Source organism: Fusarium redolens, assembly GCF_020744475.1.
Source record: "Fusarium redolens strain MPI-CAGE-AT-0023 chromosome Unknown BKA55scaffold_5, whole genome shotgun sequence".
Classification (NCBI taxonomy): Eukaryota; Fungi; Ascomycota; class Sordariomycetes; order Hypocreales; family Nectriaceae; genus Fusarium; species Fusarium redolens.
Genome location: NW_025763668.1, coordinates 213,311 through 233,923, shown reverse-complemented (window position 1 = coordinate 233,923; position 20,613 = coordinate 213,311). Strand labels below are relative to the sequence as shown.

Here is a 20,613-nt window from a genome sequence, read left to right as displayed (position 1 = left end):
GTACGCAGCAGCTTACCAGGACCGGAGATATTTCAACTCGCACTCGCTCTCGTCAGCGCTAACAAAAAGTCCGTTGGACATTGCTAAAGTCCGATCATTCAGGAGGCAAAAACTCCGTTCTGATTGGAACGTTTTTTGTTGAGCGTGACCTAGCGACATGGTATTATAACAACAATCTGACATATTCCCCAGATTCAATCTTATTTCATTCTTATTTCCTCCTTCCAGCTGGTTCTATTTGGTACTGGGAATCGAACATGGAGTCTTTCAAAGTTATTGTCGTTGGTGCTGGGCCAGTTGGTATGGTCCTGGCTCACGCGCTGCAGGTCTCTGGCATCGACTACGTGCTTGTTGAACAGCGCTCCCAAATTCCTCCTGATCCTGCTTATGGTTTATTCTTATGGCCTCATATTATGCGGATATTCCACCAACTAGGCCTTCTCGAAGCTGTGGAAGCTGTCGCGCAGCCTATGGTCGAAGCGGTTCACAGATCAATTGACGGCGGTGTTATTCATCGCTCAAGAGGGTTTGAAGAACTCGGCACATTGTGAGCAAAACTTTATTCGCTACTGAATACTATGCTGACCACCGAAAGGTTCGGATACCCTATGGGTATCTTTAACAGAGCTGATTTCGCCTCGGCGTTGATGAGCAAGCTTGAAAACAAGGATCAACACGTCAAGACAAATAAGCGGCTCACTAATATCATAAACCGTGACAACGGCGTAACAGTCGAGTTTGCAGACGGAACTATAGAAGACGGATCAATCGTCATCGGCTGCGACGGCGTCTGGAGCAGTGTCCGCGATCAGATGAAAGCAAAAGCACCAAAAGGCCTCTTCGACGAAAACCCCAATCCATTTCAAGCACCCCACGCAGGCGTATTTGCCAAAGCTCTCTGCCCCAAAGAACTAGAGCGTGGTAGAAACATCAACGTTTACCAAGATGGCTCTCACGTTCAGGTATTTACTGGTCTGGAAGAGGCGCAGATCATTGTGTATCATCGCATTCCTACTGCGAGAACAAAAACCTTCTTCGGGCAGAATGATGCTGAAGAGGCGGCGAAGCCTTGGATGAATGTTCCGATCGGAGAGGGAATTACGTTTGGGGATTTATGGAGGAATAAGATCGCTGGGGGTAGTGCGAACTTTGATGAGGGTGTTTTGCAGTGGTGGCATTGGGGACGCATGGTTCTTGTCGGCGATGCTGCTCACAAGGTTAGTGACATACCATGCTGACTGATTATAAACTAACATCGGACAGATGAACCCCATTAGAGGTGCAGGAGCATGCTGCGGCATCGAAGACGCTATCGCTTTAGTAAATGGCCTTAGCTGGTTGCTTCACTCCCGCCCTAACCCATCAGACCGCGATATTCGTCAGGCCTTCGTGACATATCAGTATGAGCGAGAGGCTGCTGCAAAGTTATGGAATGATATCTCTGCACTCAACCTGGAGCTCTGCATCGGCGCTAATCAGCCCGCACTGAAAGCGCAAGGCATTGCTGATTACAGAACTATTCCCTTGGTTGCTGACGGACCGATTCTGCAAAATATTCCGTTCCCTGATGAGAAGACGGGTTTTGTGCCGTGGACTAGGAAGACTCGCAAGTCTAATGATAAGGCAAAAGCACGTCTTTGATTCGTTCAACCTTCAATTCGTTGAGGTTGAACAGGTACGCAAAATTGCATTGGTTAGAAAGCAGAGTCGATATATAAAGTCATTCAGCTTGAGAAAGATACCATTGTAGTGGATATAGTGGGCAGGGAGGCTGAAGATATATTATATTGAGAAACTGGAGAGACGCGTCGCAGTCTACAGTAGATAATTATCATTACATCAACAAATATAATTAGATTCTTACCGATGATAAAACACCGTGCAGCTCTTTGTGGCTTGAAAGCCCTCGATTAACTGGCCCATGTCAGCTTCTTCCAAGTAAGGATTCTTTCTTGGCACTCAGGCTGGCGGCAAAGTCATGAAATTCGACCAATCCAAGTTGAAAATGGGTCCAGCCACAAAGAGCTAAAAATGCGGCTGGGAGATGATCAGCACGACTTGATGAGCGGAAGAGAATACAAAACTCTGCCAAATCAAGACCTGAATCTTCTCATAAACACCAAACTCCTTCACCATGATCTCGTTTAGTCCTCGCGTGCTGATGCTCAGTGCCATGTCATCAGCCACAGTCCTGGCACAATCCAACAGCACTGCAGACAATACCACAATGGTAGGATGGGTATCACCTGCACCTCGGCGAAGCACCTGGAGTATTATCTGGAGCTGTCTATCAATCTTCATAGTCTGTTCCTGGAAATGCGTCCATCTCAACATCCCGACCCATCAAGAGATCAAGGGTGAGTGGCATACGATGCAAATCTGCAAAGGCGTTCCTGATATTTCGTTCTGGCCTAAATCACCTCTGCGCCGAAAATGGAGACGCAAGATTCTGTGGATGACGTTTATTGCGGTTGCTCCTGAGTTTGGAGTCGCTATGGCTGCGATGCAGTATATGGAGGCGCGGCGACAATTGGCTTCTTTTACAAGAGCTTTTCCTGGTGAGATGTTAGTTTTCGGTTAAGGATTGGAAAGCTCCATCTGACAATGGTTAGTGCACAGAAGTATACAATGGCGCACGCATTTTATGTTCAAATGGGAGGTGTTGTCATTTACGATGCCCCACTCGAGCAGCCTCTCACGGAGGAAGAGTCAGCTACGAGCGTTCAGTCACATGAACGGATGAGTACAGCTTCTAGAGACTCGGAAGATTTGGTATCGAGTCATGGTGAGACCTGGCAGATCAAAATGGTCCAATCTCTATGTAGGTTCCCTGATTTCAAACGCTGTCAAGTCAACCATAGCAGATCCAACGTCTGACGTTCTCATAGCAAATATCCCACCTGACATGTTCAGAATGCCAGAGTCAGAGATCAGGGACCTCAGTAAAGCCGATTTTATTACCAAGGCATTCGCAATCACCCAGTGCACGTGGCTTGTTGTGCAAAGCATATCCCGAGGCGTACAAGGATATTCCATATCACAACTTGAGTTGGCCACGTTGGCCTTCATCTTCTGTGCCATTGTAATGCACATATTCTGGTGGAACAAGCCATTCGATGTCGAAACCAGGCGAGTAGTCGCGAGAACTGCATCGCAAGGAACAGGCATGCCAAGTCCAAATATCCCATCTATGGAGGACTTGGTAATGTCTGACGAAAAGCTTCTCCAGAAGAGAGTCAAGGATCTACCTTTGGATACCTTTCTCGCACTCATCTACGACATGGTAGATTTTGAAGACTACGACAAAGACCTGACGTCCGCGTCTCAACCTTTGAGGCTGAATCTCGCTTCCATCGCCCTATACCTGACATCTACCGGATTTCTCGCTATTCATCTAGCTGCTTGGAACTGGGAATTTCCGTCGCTCGTTATCAGATCGCTTTGGAGATGGTCCAATCTCGGTGCTCTTCTTACTTCTCTATTACCCTTGGTATTCAACCTATTGCAGAAATACTTTCGTTTTCTTCCCGAGAATGCATTCTTTTCCTACACAATCATATTGATGGGCTTGTTGAGTTTGCTAGCTTACATTGTGTCGAGATTAGTGGTGCTGATTTTGACCTTTTATTGTCTGTCGTCAATGCCCGAGAGTGCTTATGACACTTTGGACTGGTTAGCGTGGGTCCCGCATTTCTCATAGGACCTTGACAGTCAGATGATAGTTATGGGCAACGATGGCGCAGTGGAACTCGGTAGTTATAGATAGACCATCGAATCTATCATATGACGGCGTGGTTAAAATGATAAGGCGCTATCACTTCCAACAGAAACAACCTTCCATCGTCTCCACTGAGTCCTGCCAAGCGGAGACAATTAACATGACGATTTTCCGTCTGACGTTATCGTTCTATATCACCGCGGCAGATCAACAAACCTACCACCATGGAACGTGCCAAGATCGTCAACGGAATCAAATTGCGATGCTTCCAAAAACCCCATTTATAGCGCGTATCACATCCAATATGATACCATCTGCAGTGGCACGTGGGGACGTCGAGCAAGGGTGTTCCTGACGGTGACTCCGTAGCCGGTTTCATATTTCCACCAACGAGTCATGTTCTTTCTGTATCAATCCGGCGATTACAAAGATTCGGTATCACCATAAGCATAATGACCTTCCGAAAAAAGAATGCCAATGAACTTTATTCATCTTTAATTGTAGTTTATGCTTTGGTTAATCCTCGGACCGACAATAGAGTTACAAGGGTGAAACTCCAACCCGCAATCGATCATCCGTGCAAAACCCATATCTGGAGATGTTACAGGGGTACTTACAAAATACGAAGCACCTATTTCGAAACTCTACAGGGGGCCATAGTTTCAAAAGGTTGGTGAACGTCATGCATATTCCCTTTTCGAATCTGATAAGACCAGTTCCCCAGTTGTTAAAGTTCAGCTCCTTCAACCTGAAGCCCTGCCAAGCCGGTTACTCCCTATGGGATGACAAGACGAACCTGTTGCTACTATTGGAGCGAGTTTTGTGTTCCGGTTACGTTTTGGTAATTCATTAGAGTTCAACTGCCGACTATAGTATCTCTGGAGTAAGATGTCGGCACCCACGATTTTGTTATATATCCTCGCGATGTAAGCCGATTGAGTTCGTCTGAACCATCGACCATCTTGTAACATTCATTTCGCTGCTGGTCACTCACAGTCTTTTCTTATTTTTTGAGAAGTTATTCTTTCGTTTAGAGCAATCATGTCTTTTCTTGCAACGGCGTTGCTATCACTTTCTTTTTCCACGGTCGTTTCTGCGATTCCGTTGGTTGAACGTCAGGATAATGGGACCGGTCCGGAACCTGCTCCGGCTGACCCGGGAGTTGACTGCTCTCCGTCGTCGTCTACTGGTCTGAAGCCAGAATGCTGGAAGGCCTGTGAGTAAAAGATAATAGTGTGGGGTAGTAATGAAACTAATGGGAGTAGTGGACATGGAGAAGTATATCAATGACTGGGTTGTTGAGAATGGAACCAAGGCCAACTGCGACGAACTTGGTTTCGCTCAGTGCTACCTTCAGTTCAATGTAAGCTGACAAAATACTATGACAGAAATAACTAGCTGACGGAATAGGGATTCACTGGTCTTACCTGCAACTTGATCACCAGCGATACATGCCCTCCTTTCAACACCAAGGATGTTTCAAAGTATGACTCCAACCAACAATTCTACGTACGTCACCAACCTCCCTCAATCTCACCAAGCTCACACATAACAGGCCCTCTGGAACATCTACACCGTCTACCAATTCTTCAACCAATACTCCCGCGCTCTCAGCAACGGCGCCTCCCTCGCCGGTCAAACCATCGACGCCATCGTCGCCAAGGTTGCTCCTCCCGTCGAAGCCAACACCCCCACCAGCGGCCTCATGAACATTCTCGGTTCAACTCTTGGTATCGTCTCCATCTTCACTGGTCTCGTCCCTGGTGATGCTGGTGTCGCTGTTGGTTTCATCCGTGCTGGCCTCGGTGCTGCTTTTGATCTCTCCGGCAAGCTCGGTGAGACATTGGTAAAGACTCAAACTGCCAACGATCGATTCATCCAGCTCGGTGATATCGGTTCTGGACTTGCTAAGCTTGTTGAGGCTTATCAGAATAACCTTCTTGAGACTGTCAAGCTCGTTCAGGGTGACCATACTATTTTCATCGCTGCGTGCCAGGACGGTGGATTCTCTCAGCGCGTTACCACCTCCCTTACCATCCAGGCCAATACTCTTTACCGACAGCTTCAACTCTTCATCCTTTCCAGCGCCCTCAAGGCCAATGGAATTGTCTCGTCCAAGAGTACCGGTCTCAACGCCATGACTGTCGCCAAGGACACTGGCGGCGCTATCTCCTGCGATGGCCTTGACCCGGCTGGTAACTGCAACCAGTGGTGGATCGATGGCGCCGACACCTACGCTCTGCACAACCCCAACGACTGGCGAAACACCCAGATTGAGCTCACCAAGGCTATCGTCGACGAGGGCTGGGCTACTCTTGCTGATGTCTTCAAGGTTGAGGACTGTGCTGGCAAGGAGCCCACTTTCAACGGCAAGGAGCTTGGCGTAACCTGCCTTGTAAGTTTACCATATATCGGGAGCTTTATCAACAATCACTAACGATTTTCCTAGGCAACTCACAACTGGTGCGAGTGGAACTACCAGGACTCTCCTTCGCTGTCTCGATCTGAGCCCCAGTGGAAGAACTGCGACAACGACAAGTCCTGGGGAACGCTCTGCGGTAGCTTCCAGAACGGACTCGAGAGTAAGTCAACCTGATACCTGATTATTTGCGTGAAATTGAGACTGACGTATTATGAAATAGTCCCGGAGTCTTACCTTGGCCCTCTCCTCAACAGCGACCAGACCTGGTGCAAGCGATGAACTGCGCAAACCATGACTCGGCATTCTGATGGAGTAGTCACGCTTGCTGATAATCGCCTCAGAGCTGATGTGAATCAACTATGGAGGAGTCGTATGTACTTAGCGTCCTTGGTTGAGTACTAGCCACTGTGAGATGTTTTATAGGATAACTTCGAAGCCAAGTAGATGGAGATGGAGTTGGGGTGGAGATACTGATCCGATATTCCCATAATGCAATTTGGTCAATCACAATTTCGAATTTCAATTACGTCGAATCTTTCATGGTGTAAAATGCCAAGCCCGTTATCAGGTCTGCTTGCTTATAGACTTCATTTCACAGTGTATCTTTAGTCTAGACATAACACGGTTAGGTATTGTCTTAATAGTATTGTAGGATGACCACGACTACGGATTACTGAGAAGGCTTGAGTAAAAAGGGCAACTGTGGCGTTTCCATATATATACGGGCAATTGCCAGAAACTAATAATATACATGGCATGGAAAATGGTAACCAATCAGCAGCCGTAGGTTCCAGAAAGCCAAAGAAAGAAGACTATACACACTTGCTGCCAGAGCAATATCAACTCGACATGGAAATCTAGCACTTGCCAGCCTTGGTAGGCTCACATTCGCCGTTGGCCTTGTCGCAACCGTTGTAGCCCTGGCACTGGGTCTTGGGGTAACAGTTGTTGGAGTAGGTAGCCTATCAGATACGATCAGTATGGCATATTTCGTGGACACGTTGCGATCACTTACCTTGTCACCGAGGTTGGTGTTAATGCCGATAAGCTCACCGCCGTTGACAGCAGTGACGCCCTCCATGTGGACGGATCGCTTGCACTTGGAGTTACCCTTGCAGTTACCGCAAGATCGGTAAACCTTGCCGTAGTCGTTGGCATCTTTACATATTAGCACGAAGCCACGGAATTGAAGGACTGGACTTACAGAAGTTGACAATGTTGACGTGACCGCATCCATTGTGCTGAATAACCTTATCAGCAGCCTTATAAGCACCGCCACCAATGATATTCGCAGTTCCACTACCCTTAATAGAGATAGCATCCTCGCAAACATCCTCAAACCAGACAAACTCAAGGTTACAAGCACCAAGACAGTGAACACCCTCCTTCTGGTTGGCACCAATGACAACGTTACGAAGAGTAGCACCGTCTTCGAGAACGAACACGGCGTCTTTCTCGCCGCCTTCGCTCTGGCCAGAGCACTTGACGCCGCGGTCGTAGCGAACCCACTTGGCATCAAAGACTTGGCCCTTCTTGAGGTATTGAGGAGCGCTGAGGGATTTGGTGCCGGTGGCTTTGGGGACGCCGCCGGTGTAGCCGAGGCAGGCCATCGCGGCGGGGAGGGTGGTGAGGAGCGTGAGAAGGCTGGAGGCGTGCATTTTGGTGGTTGTTAAGACTGGAGAGTACTGAGTTGAAGAGAAGCCGGTCAACGGTAACGACGAATGGCAAATATGGAAACGAATGTTAATGCAGAGAAGCCAAGTCAAGATGGATAGGAAAGAATGACTGAAGGGGAACTCGCTATCCTTTTTATACACGCTCTGTCCTCCGGTGTTCGTGATCAATTCGCCCAACATCCATGCCAACCCAGCAAAGCGGTTCTCAGCAAGTCACCCACCATTTCTAATTCGCCTATTTTCTTATCTCCTCTCCGTCAATCAGGGAGGATGCCATCATCCGCTTTACAAAAATAAAATAAGGTGCTCAGCTCCTTGTTTCAGGACAAGCTATTTCCTCCACTTAGGTGACGGACGACCCAGCGCTGATAGGCTAGTCAAAGCTGAGATCCTGGTCGATGTTTAGGGATGCGCGTACCATACTTAAGCTTATTTCGGGTCCGGATGAGTTAACCGCTTTCAAGACATCAAGCCCGAAGATGGGAGAGGCTGTGTTGGTCAGATCGGACGAGATGACAATTAATATCCGTAATTATGTGGAGTGCATGCATTAAGTGTTTCGAATCATCTGATAACTTCATTGGAGCGGAACATATTCACGGAATTGGCAGCGGCCATCATTGGTGGTGAAATTGTTGTTCTTCTAGCTCGTGCGACATCCGATACGACTCGGAAGACTGGCTCCGGTGATGCTTCGAGAGGGCCCAAGGCTGAAGATCATGCTCGGTAGACTTTTCACCGAATCATGAACACGAGATGGAAATGCGAAGCCATGGAAATACTCGCACGGAGCGCCCCTTAACCAAGCCCAGGACCTAGCCATGGACCATGGTAGTGCGGCCCATGGAATCTCTGCGTTCACAAGTCTGTGATCAGAATATGACAAGTGTGCTCGAGAAGCTGGCCTCAGGAGCGGACCGTACCGAGGAATTCACTTCGACAATGTCATCGTTGCGTGTTGAATCGGGGAATAAGTCACACTAAGACGGACCAAGAATGCCTCGATCGCGCTACCAAACGCCCGGGACGCTCCTCTATGGCGTCAAGGCTACGCCCGAAGACGCACGTGAAGAAGACTGACTACCCATTAAAAAGAAGAGATCTGATGTAGAAAGGCAGCGCTTACCCGGTTTGCCGCATTCCTGATAACGAGGCTTACATCACTCCATCTTATTCGCGGTTTGGGATCATCTGGGCAGGTCTCGACAGCTTGTTCGGCGAATCAGCGCCAGGTTTACGCCACAACATTCCAGTGCCTGACTCTTGCACCAGACCTTTCATCAGTGTGACCAAGGAAAGTCAGCTGCCAGCGACATGAAAATGAGATGAGATCCCGGAGTCAACGATTCCAGAAGTAATTCCCTCCTTCTGTTCCAGCGCCTTAAGATATTCTTTCGGGGCTACCCAAGTCCAAGTATTGACATGATGGCAGTCTTGCGTATGAATTCAACGCCTGTTCACCATGTTCATCCGTATATCCGGATCATACTACTCGTCACTCTTCTGAACTGTGGCTTGACAATCCTCTTTTACTCTCATGTCATCTTTTTTCCCATCATTTCACATTCGCATCTACCTTTCGACACAATCAGATCATTTGTTAGGCATGTTTTGCGACCATTGGCTGGCAGACCGGATATTTCAAAGTCATGCGTTGAAGGACACCGCGAAGTCCTCGCCTCTGGATACACCATCAAGCTAAAATGCAACATGTATCGTCAGGGAGTTACATACGATGAAGTCTCGTCGCATAGTGAATGCGCAGCTATCTGCGAATCACTCGCTGTCGACATATGCTCTTACCATCCACCGTCAAAACGCTGTGTTGTGTCCAGCCTTCATGGACGAGATATTCCCCGAGAAGGCGTCTATTATATGACCAAAATTGAGACCAGCGACAAAGAAGACAACGAGTCTTTCGACTTTGAAGATCCTTTTGAAGAGACGCTAGCTGACAAAAAGGACGACTGCCTTCACCGCCTAGCCCGCCTCAAAGCCGAATTGGAGCATTGCCGCTCTGAACCCGTCCAATCAACACCTCTCTGTGGCGTTCAGGGCATTGCTATTCACGGTCGTATTGACATGATAAAAGCCACAGGAGTCAATGCATGCAAGGCTATATGTCTCGCCAACCCGTCATGTCAAGCTTACTCTGCTTCCGACGATCCGGGAGATTGGTGTTACATCTTTGACAGACCGCACGGGGGCATCACGACGAATTATTATCACCACTTGCATACATATGATCGCGACTGTTAAAAAGAATTGTATTAGGAGAGATAGATAGATAGAGAGGGATTCAATTGTCGGTGTCGGAATGCGTTAGCCGAAACCGCAGCCGACATCCGCGGAATCGGAAATATGGCATCGTGGTGGAGCACAGCTGTCAAAGCTTGGGCAGTGACTAGTGAAAACCCCGCAGTATAATAGCTGAAGCATACTCAATTGACAAGTTCATTCTAGAAACATTCTATCTGTGAACAAAACACTGTACAAAGCACAGTCCTAACAATGTCGGCCTCTGATTCAGTTGTCTACCACTACCTCGCCATCGGCAAGCTTGGCCGCGGTGAAGTCGTCAAGTAAGTATGCTAACGACACGACTTTTGTCGCTACGTCGTCACGAATACGTGTTGAGTATTTACTGATTTCTGTGGTCAGGCTGTTTATGATCGACGCGGGTATCAAGTTTGAAGAGCGCTTGTACGCCCGAGATGCCACTTGGGGCGAGACGAAGGAGAAGTTGAAGAAGCAGGGCCTTACTCGCACTGGACAACTTCCTTCAGTAGAGTATAAGGGCAAAGTCCTCACTGGGGTCAGTTGCCATTCATCGGACTGTTATGGCTGAAACTGACTTGAGCTGGCTAGCACGTCCCCATCCTTCGATATCTCTCGCGTGAGCTTGGCGCATATGATGGCACAACCAATGACGACAAGTACTTGGTCGATCTCGTATCAGACATTTATGTCGACTGGAGAGTAAGTCTACGCTCTTACCATTCCCTTTTGCGTCATGGAGCTGACTGAGTAAACAGGTTCAATGGGTGGCCAATCTCAAGGGCCTCAATCCCGAGTACAAGGAGAAGGACGCTCCTCCATACTATGAGCTTCTCGGACAATACTACGCTGAGCGTGAGGGACCATATCTACTTGGAGACACCGTCAGCTATGCAGACTTTGCTGTCTATGTATCTCTCGATAACGACATTCGAACAGGAACCCTTCCGGTATGTTTTATAGTTCTAAAGCGAGTGATAGCAAATCTAACACGAGATACATAGGAAACACTCCCCGAGTCCATCGTCAAGTTCCGAACTGCTTTCGAGGCTCGACCCAACATTGTCGACTACGTCAAGCAGGGCTAGGGTCATTACTAAACCATAGTTAAAAGTGAAGTGAATAGCAAGGCCTTCTCATCAATCCCTGCGAGTGACTTGCGCGAAACCTCCTATAGGCCTTGAGAACTCAAGTACTGTAGCATAACTTCATATCCCGCTGTAGCATTAGTAGAAAGGGTGAGACCATGACCCGTGCCAGGCTGCAAGTGTACGCCGATATGGGACGCTGCAGGGTTCAGGCCTTTGAGTGTCTCCATGTCATAAGTGTTGTTACAATCTCCATCGCAGAAAGGGTAGTCATTCTCGCCGATGAAGTACTAATGGGTCAACATGTTAGCCGGGATCTCGTTACAGTCGCAGAAGAAATGGTGACTTACTTGTAATGGACCCTTGAACTCAGTAGCAGGCTTTCCAAGAGCAGCATCCCGCGAAAACAACTCTCCAACTGTACCAGTCTGCTTGTTCCTCTCAGCATATTCAAGCGCCTCGACTTCAAAAGATCCTTTCTTGAGGAATATCTGCTGAATATTGCTCAAACTTGCTTGCACAACATATCCACCAGATCGGTCACCGAAGCGCCTGGGATCGTGCTGCCGCGCAAACTCAAAGCCAAAGGCGTTGGCCCCGACTTTGCCATTTTGATTGTTGGGAAGGAAACCAGTCAGGATAGCGCCGTCGCTGAGATTGCCGTGGAGGGAGAGGAGACCACCTGTTGTGGCGGATCCAAAAGAGTGTCCAATGTGGACTACCTTCTTGGGCTTGTAACTGGAAAATGACTTCTCAGGGCGTTTGCCGAGAACCTTGGATGACTCCAGAAGCTTTCCTTTTCGAGCAAGAATAGTTAGTTCTTTTAGGATTCCGACTTGAAGACCCAGTTGTACTGCATTGTATCCGTCGGCTTTGGTGGATTTGCCGATTCCGAGACGATCGTAAGTAAGGATAGAGTAACCCTTCGCAAGAGCAGCGTCAACATAGGAATACTCTTCAGGCTTCAGCTCAGGATCCCAGTATCTATCATCAAGCCATTAGCCCTCGATTCGCCGTGACCATACTAAGCATACCTCTTGTCAAAGCCAAAACCATGTGTGGCGATCTGCAAAATGTCCGACTTTTTGCCATCGCCCGGGATGCAGAGTTGAGCGTTGATGGAGTAAGTCCCATGAACAGGAAGAACTTCAGAACTCCTGTTTGCGTGCGACCAGGTTGAAGTGTCCCAGACATAGTCTACGAGATCGATGTTGCTCTCAACCTTGACGGAATTGTAACGGGTGTTGTTGGCTGAAGCCGTCACGGGGATCTGGAGCTGGACACAGTTTTTCGCAAGTCCGGTGGGCGTTGCGAGGGCCGGTGCTAAAACCGAAAGCCCAATGAGGAGATTGGTGAGACTCTTCATTGTTGTTGTTTTGTGGGATGGGAGATGGGAGTGGTTGTGGAGACGTGGTTGTTGATTGATGAAGTTTATTCCAACCAGAGAACCGCCGTATTTATATATATATCAAAGACCGTCATGACCAACGTCATAACAGTGTCCCAGAAGATATTCCTGTAATTTGGAATGATAGAATGAGTCTCACTTTAACATGGCGTATTGCTGCGTATAGCCAGCGTAAGATCAACGTATTCATGCACTGCAACTATAGGGCCCACCATCGGTCCTCCGCCCTATGAAACCTCCTGCTTTATTATGATACGACAGCGTGTTCGCCAGCCGGATGAGCCGGATGAAGTAGTCAGGGGCGATTGTGAATCGCTTTCTGGCGTGCGTTTTGGACAGTAGATAAGGCCTTCTACAACTCGTGGGGCATAATGAATGAGCTGAGCTTTGTCAAACAGCAACTTGGGAACACATGAACAGAGAATCTATAATCATTTATGGATCAGAAAGGCATTAGTTATTATCGCTCTATTTAGGTGCATTCTTGTAATAGTTGACAACCACTCCGTCAATTTTCATTCACCACTTGGAAAGTTACGCAGCGTCGCGTTGACGAGATCATCCGGCCCGCGACAAAAGATCAGCTTAGGTTCCTTTTGCGAAACATCTCCCTTCTTCCTTTCAACGATGTAGTCGACGCAGACAGTCACAACTGCCTCGAACAGCTCCGTGAACTCAATGTTACCGCGGGAACACCATCCAACAATAATCCCGCCCCAAGCCCGCTCATTAAGTTGTAGTTTAAGTTCATCAAGGTTGGCGCCGTTGCCGTCGAGGTCAAAGCCGAGATTTGTGAAGCGCGATGCTGTCGATGAGGGCACTTTGATCTCGGACCATTGTTCCTGTAGGCTTTCGCTTATGTCGCGGTCGTGAAGATGACGGGAGAGGGAAATGGTAAGAATAGAGATAGGTGTTGAGGTCGCCATGAGAGGATACGCAAGATGGTTGGAGTTGGTGTCTTGAGATTGCGCTATGATTTTGAATGACGAGAGTTTTAGTGAAGATCCTGTTGCTGATAGTAACTGACCCAAACTTCGGATTCTGCGGTCTTAAATATAAAGCGACTCAGTTGTTTTTTGAGTCTTCTTATGCTATCGTAAACTGATGATTACAAATAGATGCAGCTGTGGCGAGATGCCGAGGTCTTTCCAAGTCGCCGACTTAGCTGCGTAATGTCAGCTCACCATCATATTTCTCAATAAAAGAAACTACATACTTCCGAATATTACCAACCATCCAAGAGTTCTGTATGATGCACTTCGGGGATTTAGACGGACTTAACCGTCTGGCTCCGGCTTTAAATCCGTTCATCATATGAAACTATGGAGAACTCGGCCAGGTCGGACAGGCTTTGACAGTATCAGAGTCTAGATTAGGGCGCTGGTTCATAATCACAATAGGAAATCGTTGGGCGCGGAATGCTTAGGAATATCACAAGCTTTTCAGAGATCAGTATAAATAATCGATAATGCCTAAACAGACGAAACCAAACAGCTATTCAGTATTCAAGAATATTACCTGCGAGTAATGTTATTATAATCATTTCATTTGAATAGAGCTATGACTGGGTAAGAGGTTGCTGCAGCCTTGTAAGACCGTGTTCAAGACATGAAATGTATGTGCTCGCAGTGATTGACTTGATGATCTATGCATTAGCCATTTACCTGTCTAGTTGACATTACTGGTCCTCCACCCCCATGGCATAGGTTCAGCAACCGCCTACGCCCTGCCACCGCATCTCCCCGTATCCTCATCCTTCTCGACCGCTCCAAGACGAAGTATCAATCTGTCATTGACAAGATTCACGACATCAATGCTTCAGTCAGTGTCAAGTTCGTCGAAACAGACTTCGAATTTATGGCAAACGTTCGCAAGGCTGCTGACACCATCCTTGCCGACAGAGACGTCACTACAATCGACGCGCTGTTCAACAACGCTGGTGTCATCACGAATGATCTTGTACGCACGCCGGATGGATTTGAGAGTCAATTTGCAATCAATCATCTCTCGCACTTTCTTCTCACCAACATGCTCATGCCACGATTATTCACCTCGTCTTGCCCAAAAATCGTCAACATTTCGAGCCTTGGACACCAGCACTGCCAGCCAACCTTCCAGGAGCCTCACTTCAACAACATCGACCCACAGAAGTACAACCCTACGGAGGCGTATGCTAAATCCAAAGGAGCGCAGGTCCTCTTCTCTGTGGCGCTCAACAGGCGGTATGGCCAAAAGGGGCTTCAATCCTTTGCCGTGCACCCAGGCAATAAGGACAGTGGCATGTAGAACCAATTTGAAACTCGAAACGCTGATGGTTATGACACAGGAGATCGTGGGAAGGAGTCTTGAAGAAGCAAATGAGACGCTCACCAAGACTTCTGAAGGAGGTTGCGCAACTGGTTTAACAACTCCTTTGGAACTAGATGTACCTAATGGTGTTTTTATGAATGACTGTGAAGTTCCTAAAGACCCCGAGCTTGTTACGGCTTGGGCGCAGGATGCTGGAAAAGCAGAGGTCTGTTGGAGAGTTAGTGAAGGGGCGGTTGGGCAGAGCTTTAGCTTTGAAGTGGGCCTGTTGTGATATGAGAGAAAGGGTCTAGAACACCTGGCACACGGATAATAAATTATAAGCTGAAGTTTAGCTGCAGTGAACTATTGTTCCGAGTCCCTCTTTTTCTTCTAGTCTTTCCTTTGTTATTGGATTCTTGAGATGCATCGAGCCGAACCGAGGCTTGGCATCATTACATAACCGTGTCAAATGCTGACAATGCAGTTGAGTCAGCCGGTCAATATTATTGAATTCACCTCCTCATATCTATCTCAACAGCGTTACCATTTATTAAAAGTTTCTATATATATCCCGACTGTCAACCGAATGCTTCAGTCTACTCGGACAGTCTTCCAATCTCCAGCATGACCGGATCTTCAGCATCGCCTGGTTGAAGGTGCGATTTAGAAGTGCAAAGATAGTGTAGTAGCCGATTGAGTAATTCTCCATAATGGGCTGTGTCGTCTCCAAAGTGGACCTTATGCAGAGTACACAACATGCTCTACACTCTCGGGGACCTGTCTCATGCAAGCATTTTTGAAGCTTGGCATGATGCTAAGTCGGCCGCTTCATCTCGGTCTATTCCTTCCGCTGAATCGAGAGCAAGAAAAGAGCAAAACACGATAGAGGTCTAGACGGCTATAAAAGGCCGTTGAGAACACATGAGATGTTAGTTTTCTTCGTTCTTCCGCCCGACACCAGCTCCATTCACCTAGCACTTTTAGTCATTACTCCGAAAACCTCTATTGTTTGTCATTCTACTCGACCGGAAAGACTGAAAGCTAATCATCTCAAGAGAATCTCGATCATGCACCTCCCAAGTCTCGCCATGATCCTCACCCTCGCGGCCACCACAGCAGAGGCCGCAAAGATCAACCTCGAGATCGGCTACTTTTCAACCATTGTCCCTCCTATCGGCGGCAACATCCCCGGTATTGGTTGTGGTCCTTGGGCCCTTGCCACAGGAGCTGATGGCTCTTCCAAGAGTCCTACTGGGATGAGTGGCGGAGATGAGTGCCCCAACGCACAGCTGAAGAACTTCTGTCAGAGGTTCGGATGTCCTCAGACGCTGAGATTTGGCAACACGCTTGCTTTCCAGATTCAATCTGGTAGTGGACAGAATCTTAGGGTTCAAGGGAGTGTGCTCAATGGAAAATCACAGACTTTGACTTGCGGGCCATCTTTCCTTACTCACTCTGGGAACAAGTACCGTACTAATATCTGTTACTTTGATCTTTGACTACGAGGCTTTGAATGGCGCTAGACTTGAGCAGCTTTGAATGAAGACGGGAGACTGATGCATGGAATTACACATCCGTTGAATTAAGACAGTTTTCATACGAAGGGTTATTTTTTTGTACTATTAGCCCGGAATCAATATCGTCTCGCGAAATAGCTATATCCGATACGTGGCCAAGAACGCATAATTCTAAGATTCTATTTTGCATCTATCTTAACACCCTCAGAATATTTCAGAACATTGAAACACCTCTCTCGGAATCTGGGCATGGTCCTTCTTACAACCTGAACCCTGAGATGCCAGTTTCGAAAGTCACAGAATTGTGCTGACAGTTTCTAGCAGCAATCTCCATCATTCACTCTCGGAATCACCGTAGTCAATGCCCTCTTCTTCAGAACTACATCTGTAGTTGATGTGTCCCTCAGCTTTCCGATTCATCTTTGTGGTTTCCTTTTGATCTGTCTCCTTTCCTCCAGAGTTAAAATTAGATTTGATATGCCTCTCGGCAATCCGACGCAGTTTAGTCTTTCTTTCTTGACGTCCGCGAATCCTGGTACCCTTGTAAGGATGTTTATCTCTCATGAACATACGCCAGCGATACAGCGCACTAGTCATAGACCTTTTGCAACTAGTCCACTTAACCGGGTATCTTTCCTCGTCAAGGTTAGCAGCTTTCAGTGAGCATATTTGAATAATCCAATACCAGTCCTCTTCTCTGAGCGTGTAAAGCAGCTCGGCATGGTCCTTGTGGAAGCGCTGGAACTGACGTCCACGAGCATATGGATCAAATGATCGAGGCATAATGATGGAAACCACGTGGTGTTCCGTTGATATCTTATAAATCTTTCAACAGACAGGAAAAAAGGAAAATATAGGAGAGGAAAGAGGGTGAAGGGGCATAGAGATACCGCAGTGGTTGAGGATAGATGAAACAGGAGACAGCTTTTGCAGAGAAGTTATTTAAATAAAGAATTTTATAGAATTTATCATAGCTACTAGTTACTTAGAACTCTGCATTAGATAAGAACATAGTGGTTTTGTTCTTTTAAATTAAAACAGAATATAGTATGTTCTTTGATACATACGTAGCAGTACAGCTATGTGCAGCTAGACGGGCTGTTCACGGTCTAATACATTCGAGAAGGGTGCTACTACTTCAACCGTAACTCTTTTCTCTTTGTTCTAAGCCACATTTTGTCTCTACTCTTTGTTATATTATATTCTAGCTCCCTTATCTTCTAACTATAGGAAGTTCGCTGCCGATCTTTTATTTAAGGAATAAGCGAATATTAATAAATTCTAAGTATAAAATTTTACATACCTATTAATAAATTAATATAAAAAGTGGTAATAATATTAATTAGTAGATTATTATAACTTAAAAACTTCTATTAGTGATTTAAATATCTATAGACTCTTAGACTTAATAAGATACTTATTTTTTAATTTTAATTTAAAAGTAATAAAATCTTAAAATAAAAGAAATTAAGTTTAATAAAAAGTTATAAACTTTAATACATAAACTATTTTCTTTTTATTTACTTTAAGATTAAGTATTATATTACTTACCTACAGAATTTAAGAAAAAGGTTCGTGTAATAGCATGGTGGATTATAAATTTTTCATACTAAGCAAGTCTTTATGTAATTTGCTCCCAGAGGAAGTTCTTATCCCTATACATGTAGTCCTTTTCACGCCAAGCAATAAATTCTCGCTCGACTTATATCTCTAAAGGAATCTCCCTGTTAACACTCTCGGAAGCAAGGGCTACTTTAATTCATTGCCTTAGCGTCGGCTTTACATATAATGTTAAATATAAAGAGTAAGTCTTTTAGCACCTAGCTTTGGACAAGAACATATAGTGGGAACAGATTTAATTAAATGTTAATAAATAGAAACGGAAGGTTCTTATGCATTTCTGATTTATCAGTATCTGTCATGACTGAGCATTGAAAGTGGGTTTACGAGGTCGAACAGGTGATTGGCCGGATAAGAACAGCTTATCTACTGGCTTAGGACGAGCTGTAGTTTCTTGCTCCTTCGTGCAACGCTAGTACCTTTGTCAGACCAAGCTCGGGTACCACAAGCGAGGTGTCTTTGGAATCTTCCAAAACGGTCATAAAATTCCTTGATTCCATCTTGGTTCCAGGCGGCGAGCTGACCTGACTAATACTGATATGAGGCTGAAGCCAACAATTTACACCAATGATTTGCTAGATACAAAAGATCTTTCTCCAAAGATGACAAACTGACAACCCCACATGACTAGTCCAGAAACTGACCGGAACTCTCCGTTAGTTTTCAGCCCTAAATTGCTGACTCTACCATGTCCCGATATAAGAATCCTGCTAGGTAATCATTGACCCGTTGAGACTGCAGTACCTCCTCACTCATCATGGCGACCAATCATTCTCGTCCCCTCGTTCCTGCAGATGGACCTGGGCCCTTGCTTGCCCCTGTCCAACTGGCGCCGAGACGAAACGCCCGATCCAAGCAGCGGTTTTACCGAGCCAGCAGGCCTAAAGTCCGCAGTGGTTGCTTGACCTGCAAGACACGCCGCGTCAAGTGTGATGAGGGCAAGCCAGCATGTGCTCGGTGTATCCGAGGAGATTTCGTCTGCGACGGCTATGAGACTCAAGAGGCCCTATCAGTCACGAAGCCAGAGACTGCTCTCCCGGCTCAGGTTGTACCGATAAAGTTCTTACCTCTCGCTCCATCAACGCTCCCAGAGCTTGATGGCCACAGTGTACCGTACCTTGATGCCTTTCGATATCACGTGGCCCCAGATCTTTCTGGAAGCTTTTACATGGATTTCTGCGAGGGCACGATTCTTACTGGCGTACACCAGGATGACTCCATCCGTCAGCTAGTACTAGCACTTGGCGCACTAACCCTTGCCATCGCCGATGACGCCCGGGAGACGAAACAGTCCATTGTCCAATCGAGACCTTCACCTCTCAAAGCCTGGGGCCCAAGCAGTGTGAAAAATAGAAACCACGCTGCTTCACTAAAGCATTACCTCAAAGGTGTTCAGGGTCTCCGTGAGCGATTAAATGTCGACCCAGCTCACGTTTCTGTACGGACCATGACAGTCATGACAATTCTGATGGCCTTGTATGAGATCTTGCAGGGGAATCATCGGTCGGTGGACAGCATACTGAAAAGTGTGACCGCTCTGCTAAACGAACATCTTGCACAGAAAAGGTGCACTGAAGGCAGTAAGGATGAAATCACCTCGGTTCAACATACCTTCCTCTGCTTCTCCATGATGTGTCAATACTCCCGCCAAATCATATCCGCCATACCAATCTACATGCAGATAAAAACAGTCTCGGCCACCGAACCGCCAGTATTTGGTGTAGATTTACCAAAGTCACTTCTTGGTCGGTGGAGATTGTTTAACAGCGCTATGATGGCGTATATAGGGCAGGCCCATGATGTAGTGACGTCAAGCGACACGGAATTCATCAAGTCATTTCATCAACGTGGTAAAATCCTATACAAGCAAGCTCTGTCGTGGGGTGAAGTGATTCGGGCCTATCTTAAGAGTAACCTGGACAGCGAGCATCTTCACCGCCTGAAGCTATTAGAGATACACTGCATTATAGCGGAGATCCAGCTGGATTGTTGTCTTGTCCCGTGTGACTTGTCTTATGATAAGTACGAGGAGACACTTAGAGTTTTGCTCGACAGTTGCACCGAGTGGTTGAAGGAGCAGGTGCGCAACGGCGTTCCCCGTCATATCACCCTGGGCGAGGGTATTCTTCTTCCTTTATCCGCCATCGTTCGCCTCTGTCGAGTCCACGATGTCCGAATGGAGGCGCTTTATCTCATCCAAGGTGTGACCTGGCAAGAAGGTGCTTGGGATCCTCAGTTTCTCGCCCAGGGAGAGCTTGGTACCGTGGTGATGGAGGAGCGAGGGAGGGAAGAGAATGGGTATATACCACCGTCCTCCAGGTGGCTTTGGGTGAGCAACGTGGATGGAGAAAGTGAAAGTGACGATCCCTGCGGATTCTATTTTTCCCGCTTCTTGGATGAGAATGGACAGCCTGTTATACGCGTGATACCATACGCGAGCACATGGTGGAAGGAAGTATGTGAGATTTCGGTTTGTAAGAAGGACCATGCTTGCCGATCGAGAGAGGTGTTTGGGAGTGGTGGAGAAATAGATAGATAGAGAACGAAAAACTTCCTGGTCAATTTTAAGCCAGCATACGGAATATACTATATTAATCA

At 46.9% G+C, this 20,613-nt stretch overlaps 11 protein-coding genes across 11 annotated transcripts; 7 read left to right on the top strand and 4 right to left on the bottom strand.

The window, feature by feature from the left end:
• Positions 1–112: 112 nt before the first annotated feature.
• On the top strand, positions 113–1,641 carry BKA55DRAFT_661709 (uncharacterized protein; the record flags this gene model as incomplete). Its single annotated transcript, XM_046197588.1, has 3 exons — positions 113–547; positions 596–1,217; positions 1,264–1,641. Exons 1-3 carry the CDS (start codon positions 258–260, stop codon positions 1,639–1,641), a joined length of 1,290 nt encoding a protein of 429 aa, XP_046051609.1. The 5' UTR covers positions 113–257.
• Positions 1,642–2,072: 431 nt separating this feature from the next.
• On the top strand, positions 2,073–3,800 carry BKA55DRAFT_293832 (uncharacterized protein). The gene is made up of 3 exons (XM_046185561.1): positions 2,073–2,565; positions 2,613–2,821; positions 2,889–3,800. The coding sequence occupies exons 1-3, from the start codon at positions 2,135–2,137 to the stop codon at positions 3,698–3,700; spliced, it is 1,452 nt and encodes a 483-aa protein (XP_046051608.1). The 5' UTR covers positions 2,073–2,134; the 3' UTR covers positions 3,701–3,800.
• Positions 3,801–4,759: 959 nt separating this feature from the next.
• Positions 4,760–6,419, top strand: BKA55DRAFT_507147 (uncharacterized protein; the record flags this gene model as incomplete). Its single annotated transcript, XM_046187323.1, has 6 exons — positions 4,760–4,934; positions 4,984–5,081; positions 5,129–5,227; positions 5,274–6,113; positions 6,168–6,300; positions 6,361–6,419. The coding sequence occupies 6 exons, from the start codon at positions 4,760–4,762 to the stop codon at positions 6,417–6,419; spliced, it is 1,404 nt and encodes a 467-aa protein (XP_046051607.1).
• A 423-nt stretch (positions 6,420–6,842) lies between these two features.
• Positions 6,843–7,817, bottom strand: BKA55DRAFT_735769 (pectate lyase). The gene is made up of 3 exons (XM_046201304.1): positions 7,345–7,817; positions 7,156–7,298; positions 6,843–7,102 (listed from the first exon to the last, which is right to left on the bottom strand). The coding sequence occupies exons 1-3, from the start codon at positions 7,796–7,798 to the stop codon at positions 6,998–7,000; spliced, it is 702 nt and encodes a 233-aa protein (XP_046051606.1). The 5' UTR covers positions 7,799–7,817; the 3' UTR covers positions 6,843–6,997.
• A 1,291-nt stretch (positions 7,818–9,108) lies between these two features.
• Positions 9,109–11,310, top strand: BKA55DRAFT_661706 (uncharacterized protein). The gene is made up of 6 exons (XM_046197587.1): positions 9,109–9,993; positions 10,315–10,398; positions 10,478–10,631; positions 10,685–10,795; positions 10,852–11,043; positions 11,098–11,310. Exons 1-6 carry the CDS (start codon positions 9,239–9,241, stop codon positions 11,179–11,181), a joined length of 1,380 nt encoding a protein of 459 aa, XP_046051605.1. The 5' UTR covers positions 9,109–9,238; the 3' UTR covers positions 11,182–11,310.
• Positions 11,311–11,471: 161 nt separating this feature from the next.
• BKA55DRAFT_506225 (uncharacterized protein) lies at positions 11,472–12,547 on the bottom strand (the record flags this gene model as incomplete). The annotated part of the gene is made up of 2 exons (XM_046187248.1): positions 11,472–12,165; positions 12,216–12,547. The coding sequence occupies 2 exons, from the start codon at positions 12,545–12,547 to the stop codon at positions 11,472–11,474; spliced, it is 1,026 nt and encodes a 341-aa protein (XP_046051604.1).
• Positions 12,548–13,104: 557 nt separating this feature from the next.
• Positions 13,105–13,515, bottom strand: BKA55DRAFT_687187 (uncharacterized protein; the record flags this gene model as incomplete). The annotated part of the gene is made up of 1 exon (XM_046199029.1): positions 13,105–13,515. The coding sequence occupies one exon, from the start codon at positions 13,513–13,515 to the stop codon at positions 13,105–13,107; it is 411 nt and encodes a 136-aa protein (XP_046051603.1).
• A 682-nt stretch (positions 13,516–14,197) lies between these two features.
• Positions 14,198–15,170, top strand: BKA55DRAFT_673314 (short-chain dehydrogenase; the record flags this gene model as incomplete). The annotated part of the gene is made up of 3 exons (XM_046198023.1): positions 14,198–14,204; positions 14,262–14,811; positions 14,876–15,170. 3 exons carry the CDS (start codon positions 14,198–14,200, stop codon positions 15,168–15,170), a joined length of 852 nt encoding a protein of 283 aa, XP_046051602.1.
• Positions 15,171–15,455: 285 nt separating this feature from the next.
• BKA55DRAFT_638517 (uncharacterized protein) lies at positions 15,456–16,555 on the top strand. The gene is made up of 2 exons (XM_046197074.1): positions 15,456–15,885; positions 15,934–16,555. Exons 1-2 carry the CDS (start codon positions 15,805–15,807, stop codon positions 16,375–16,377), a joined length of 525 nt encoding a protein of 174 aa, XP_046051601.1. The 5' UTR covers positions 15,456–15,804; the 3' UTR covers positions 16,378–16,555.
• A 173-nt stretch (positions 16,556–16,728) lies between these two features.
• On the bottom strand, positions 16,729–17,178 carry BKA55DRAFT_536605 (uncharacterized protein; the record flags this gene model as incomplete). Its single annotated transcript, XM_046189846.1, has 1 exon — positions 16,729–17,178. One exon carries the CDS (start codon positions 17,176–17,178, stop codon positions 16,729–16,731), a length of 450 nt encoding a protein of 149 aa, XP_046051600.1.
• A 1,594-nt stretch (positions 17,179–18,772) lies between these two features.
• Positions 18,773–20,554, top strand: BKA55DRAFT_506319 (uncharacterized protein; the record flags this gene model as incomplete). Its single annotated transcript, XM_046187259.1, has 2 exons — positions 18,773–19,925; positions 20,058–20,554. 2 exons carry the CDS (start codon positions 18,773–18,775, stop codon positions 20,552–20,554), a joined length of 1,650 nt encoding a protein of 549 aa, XP_046051599.1.
• Positions 20,555–20,613: the final 59 nt, after the last annotated feature.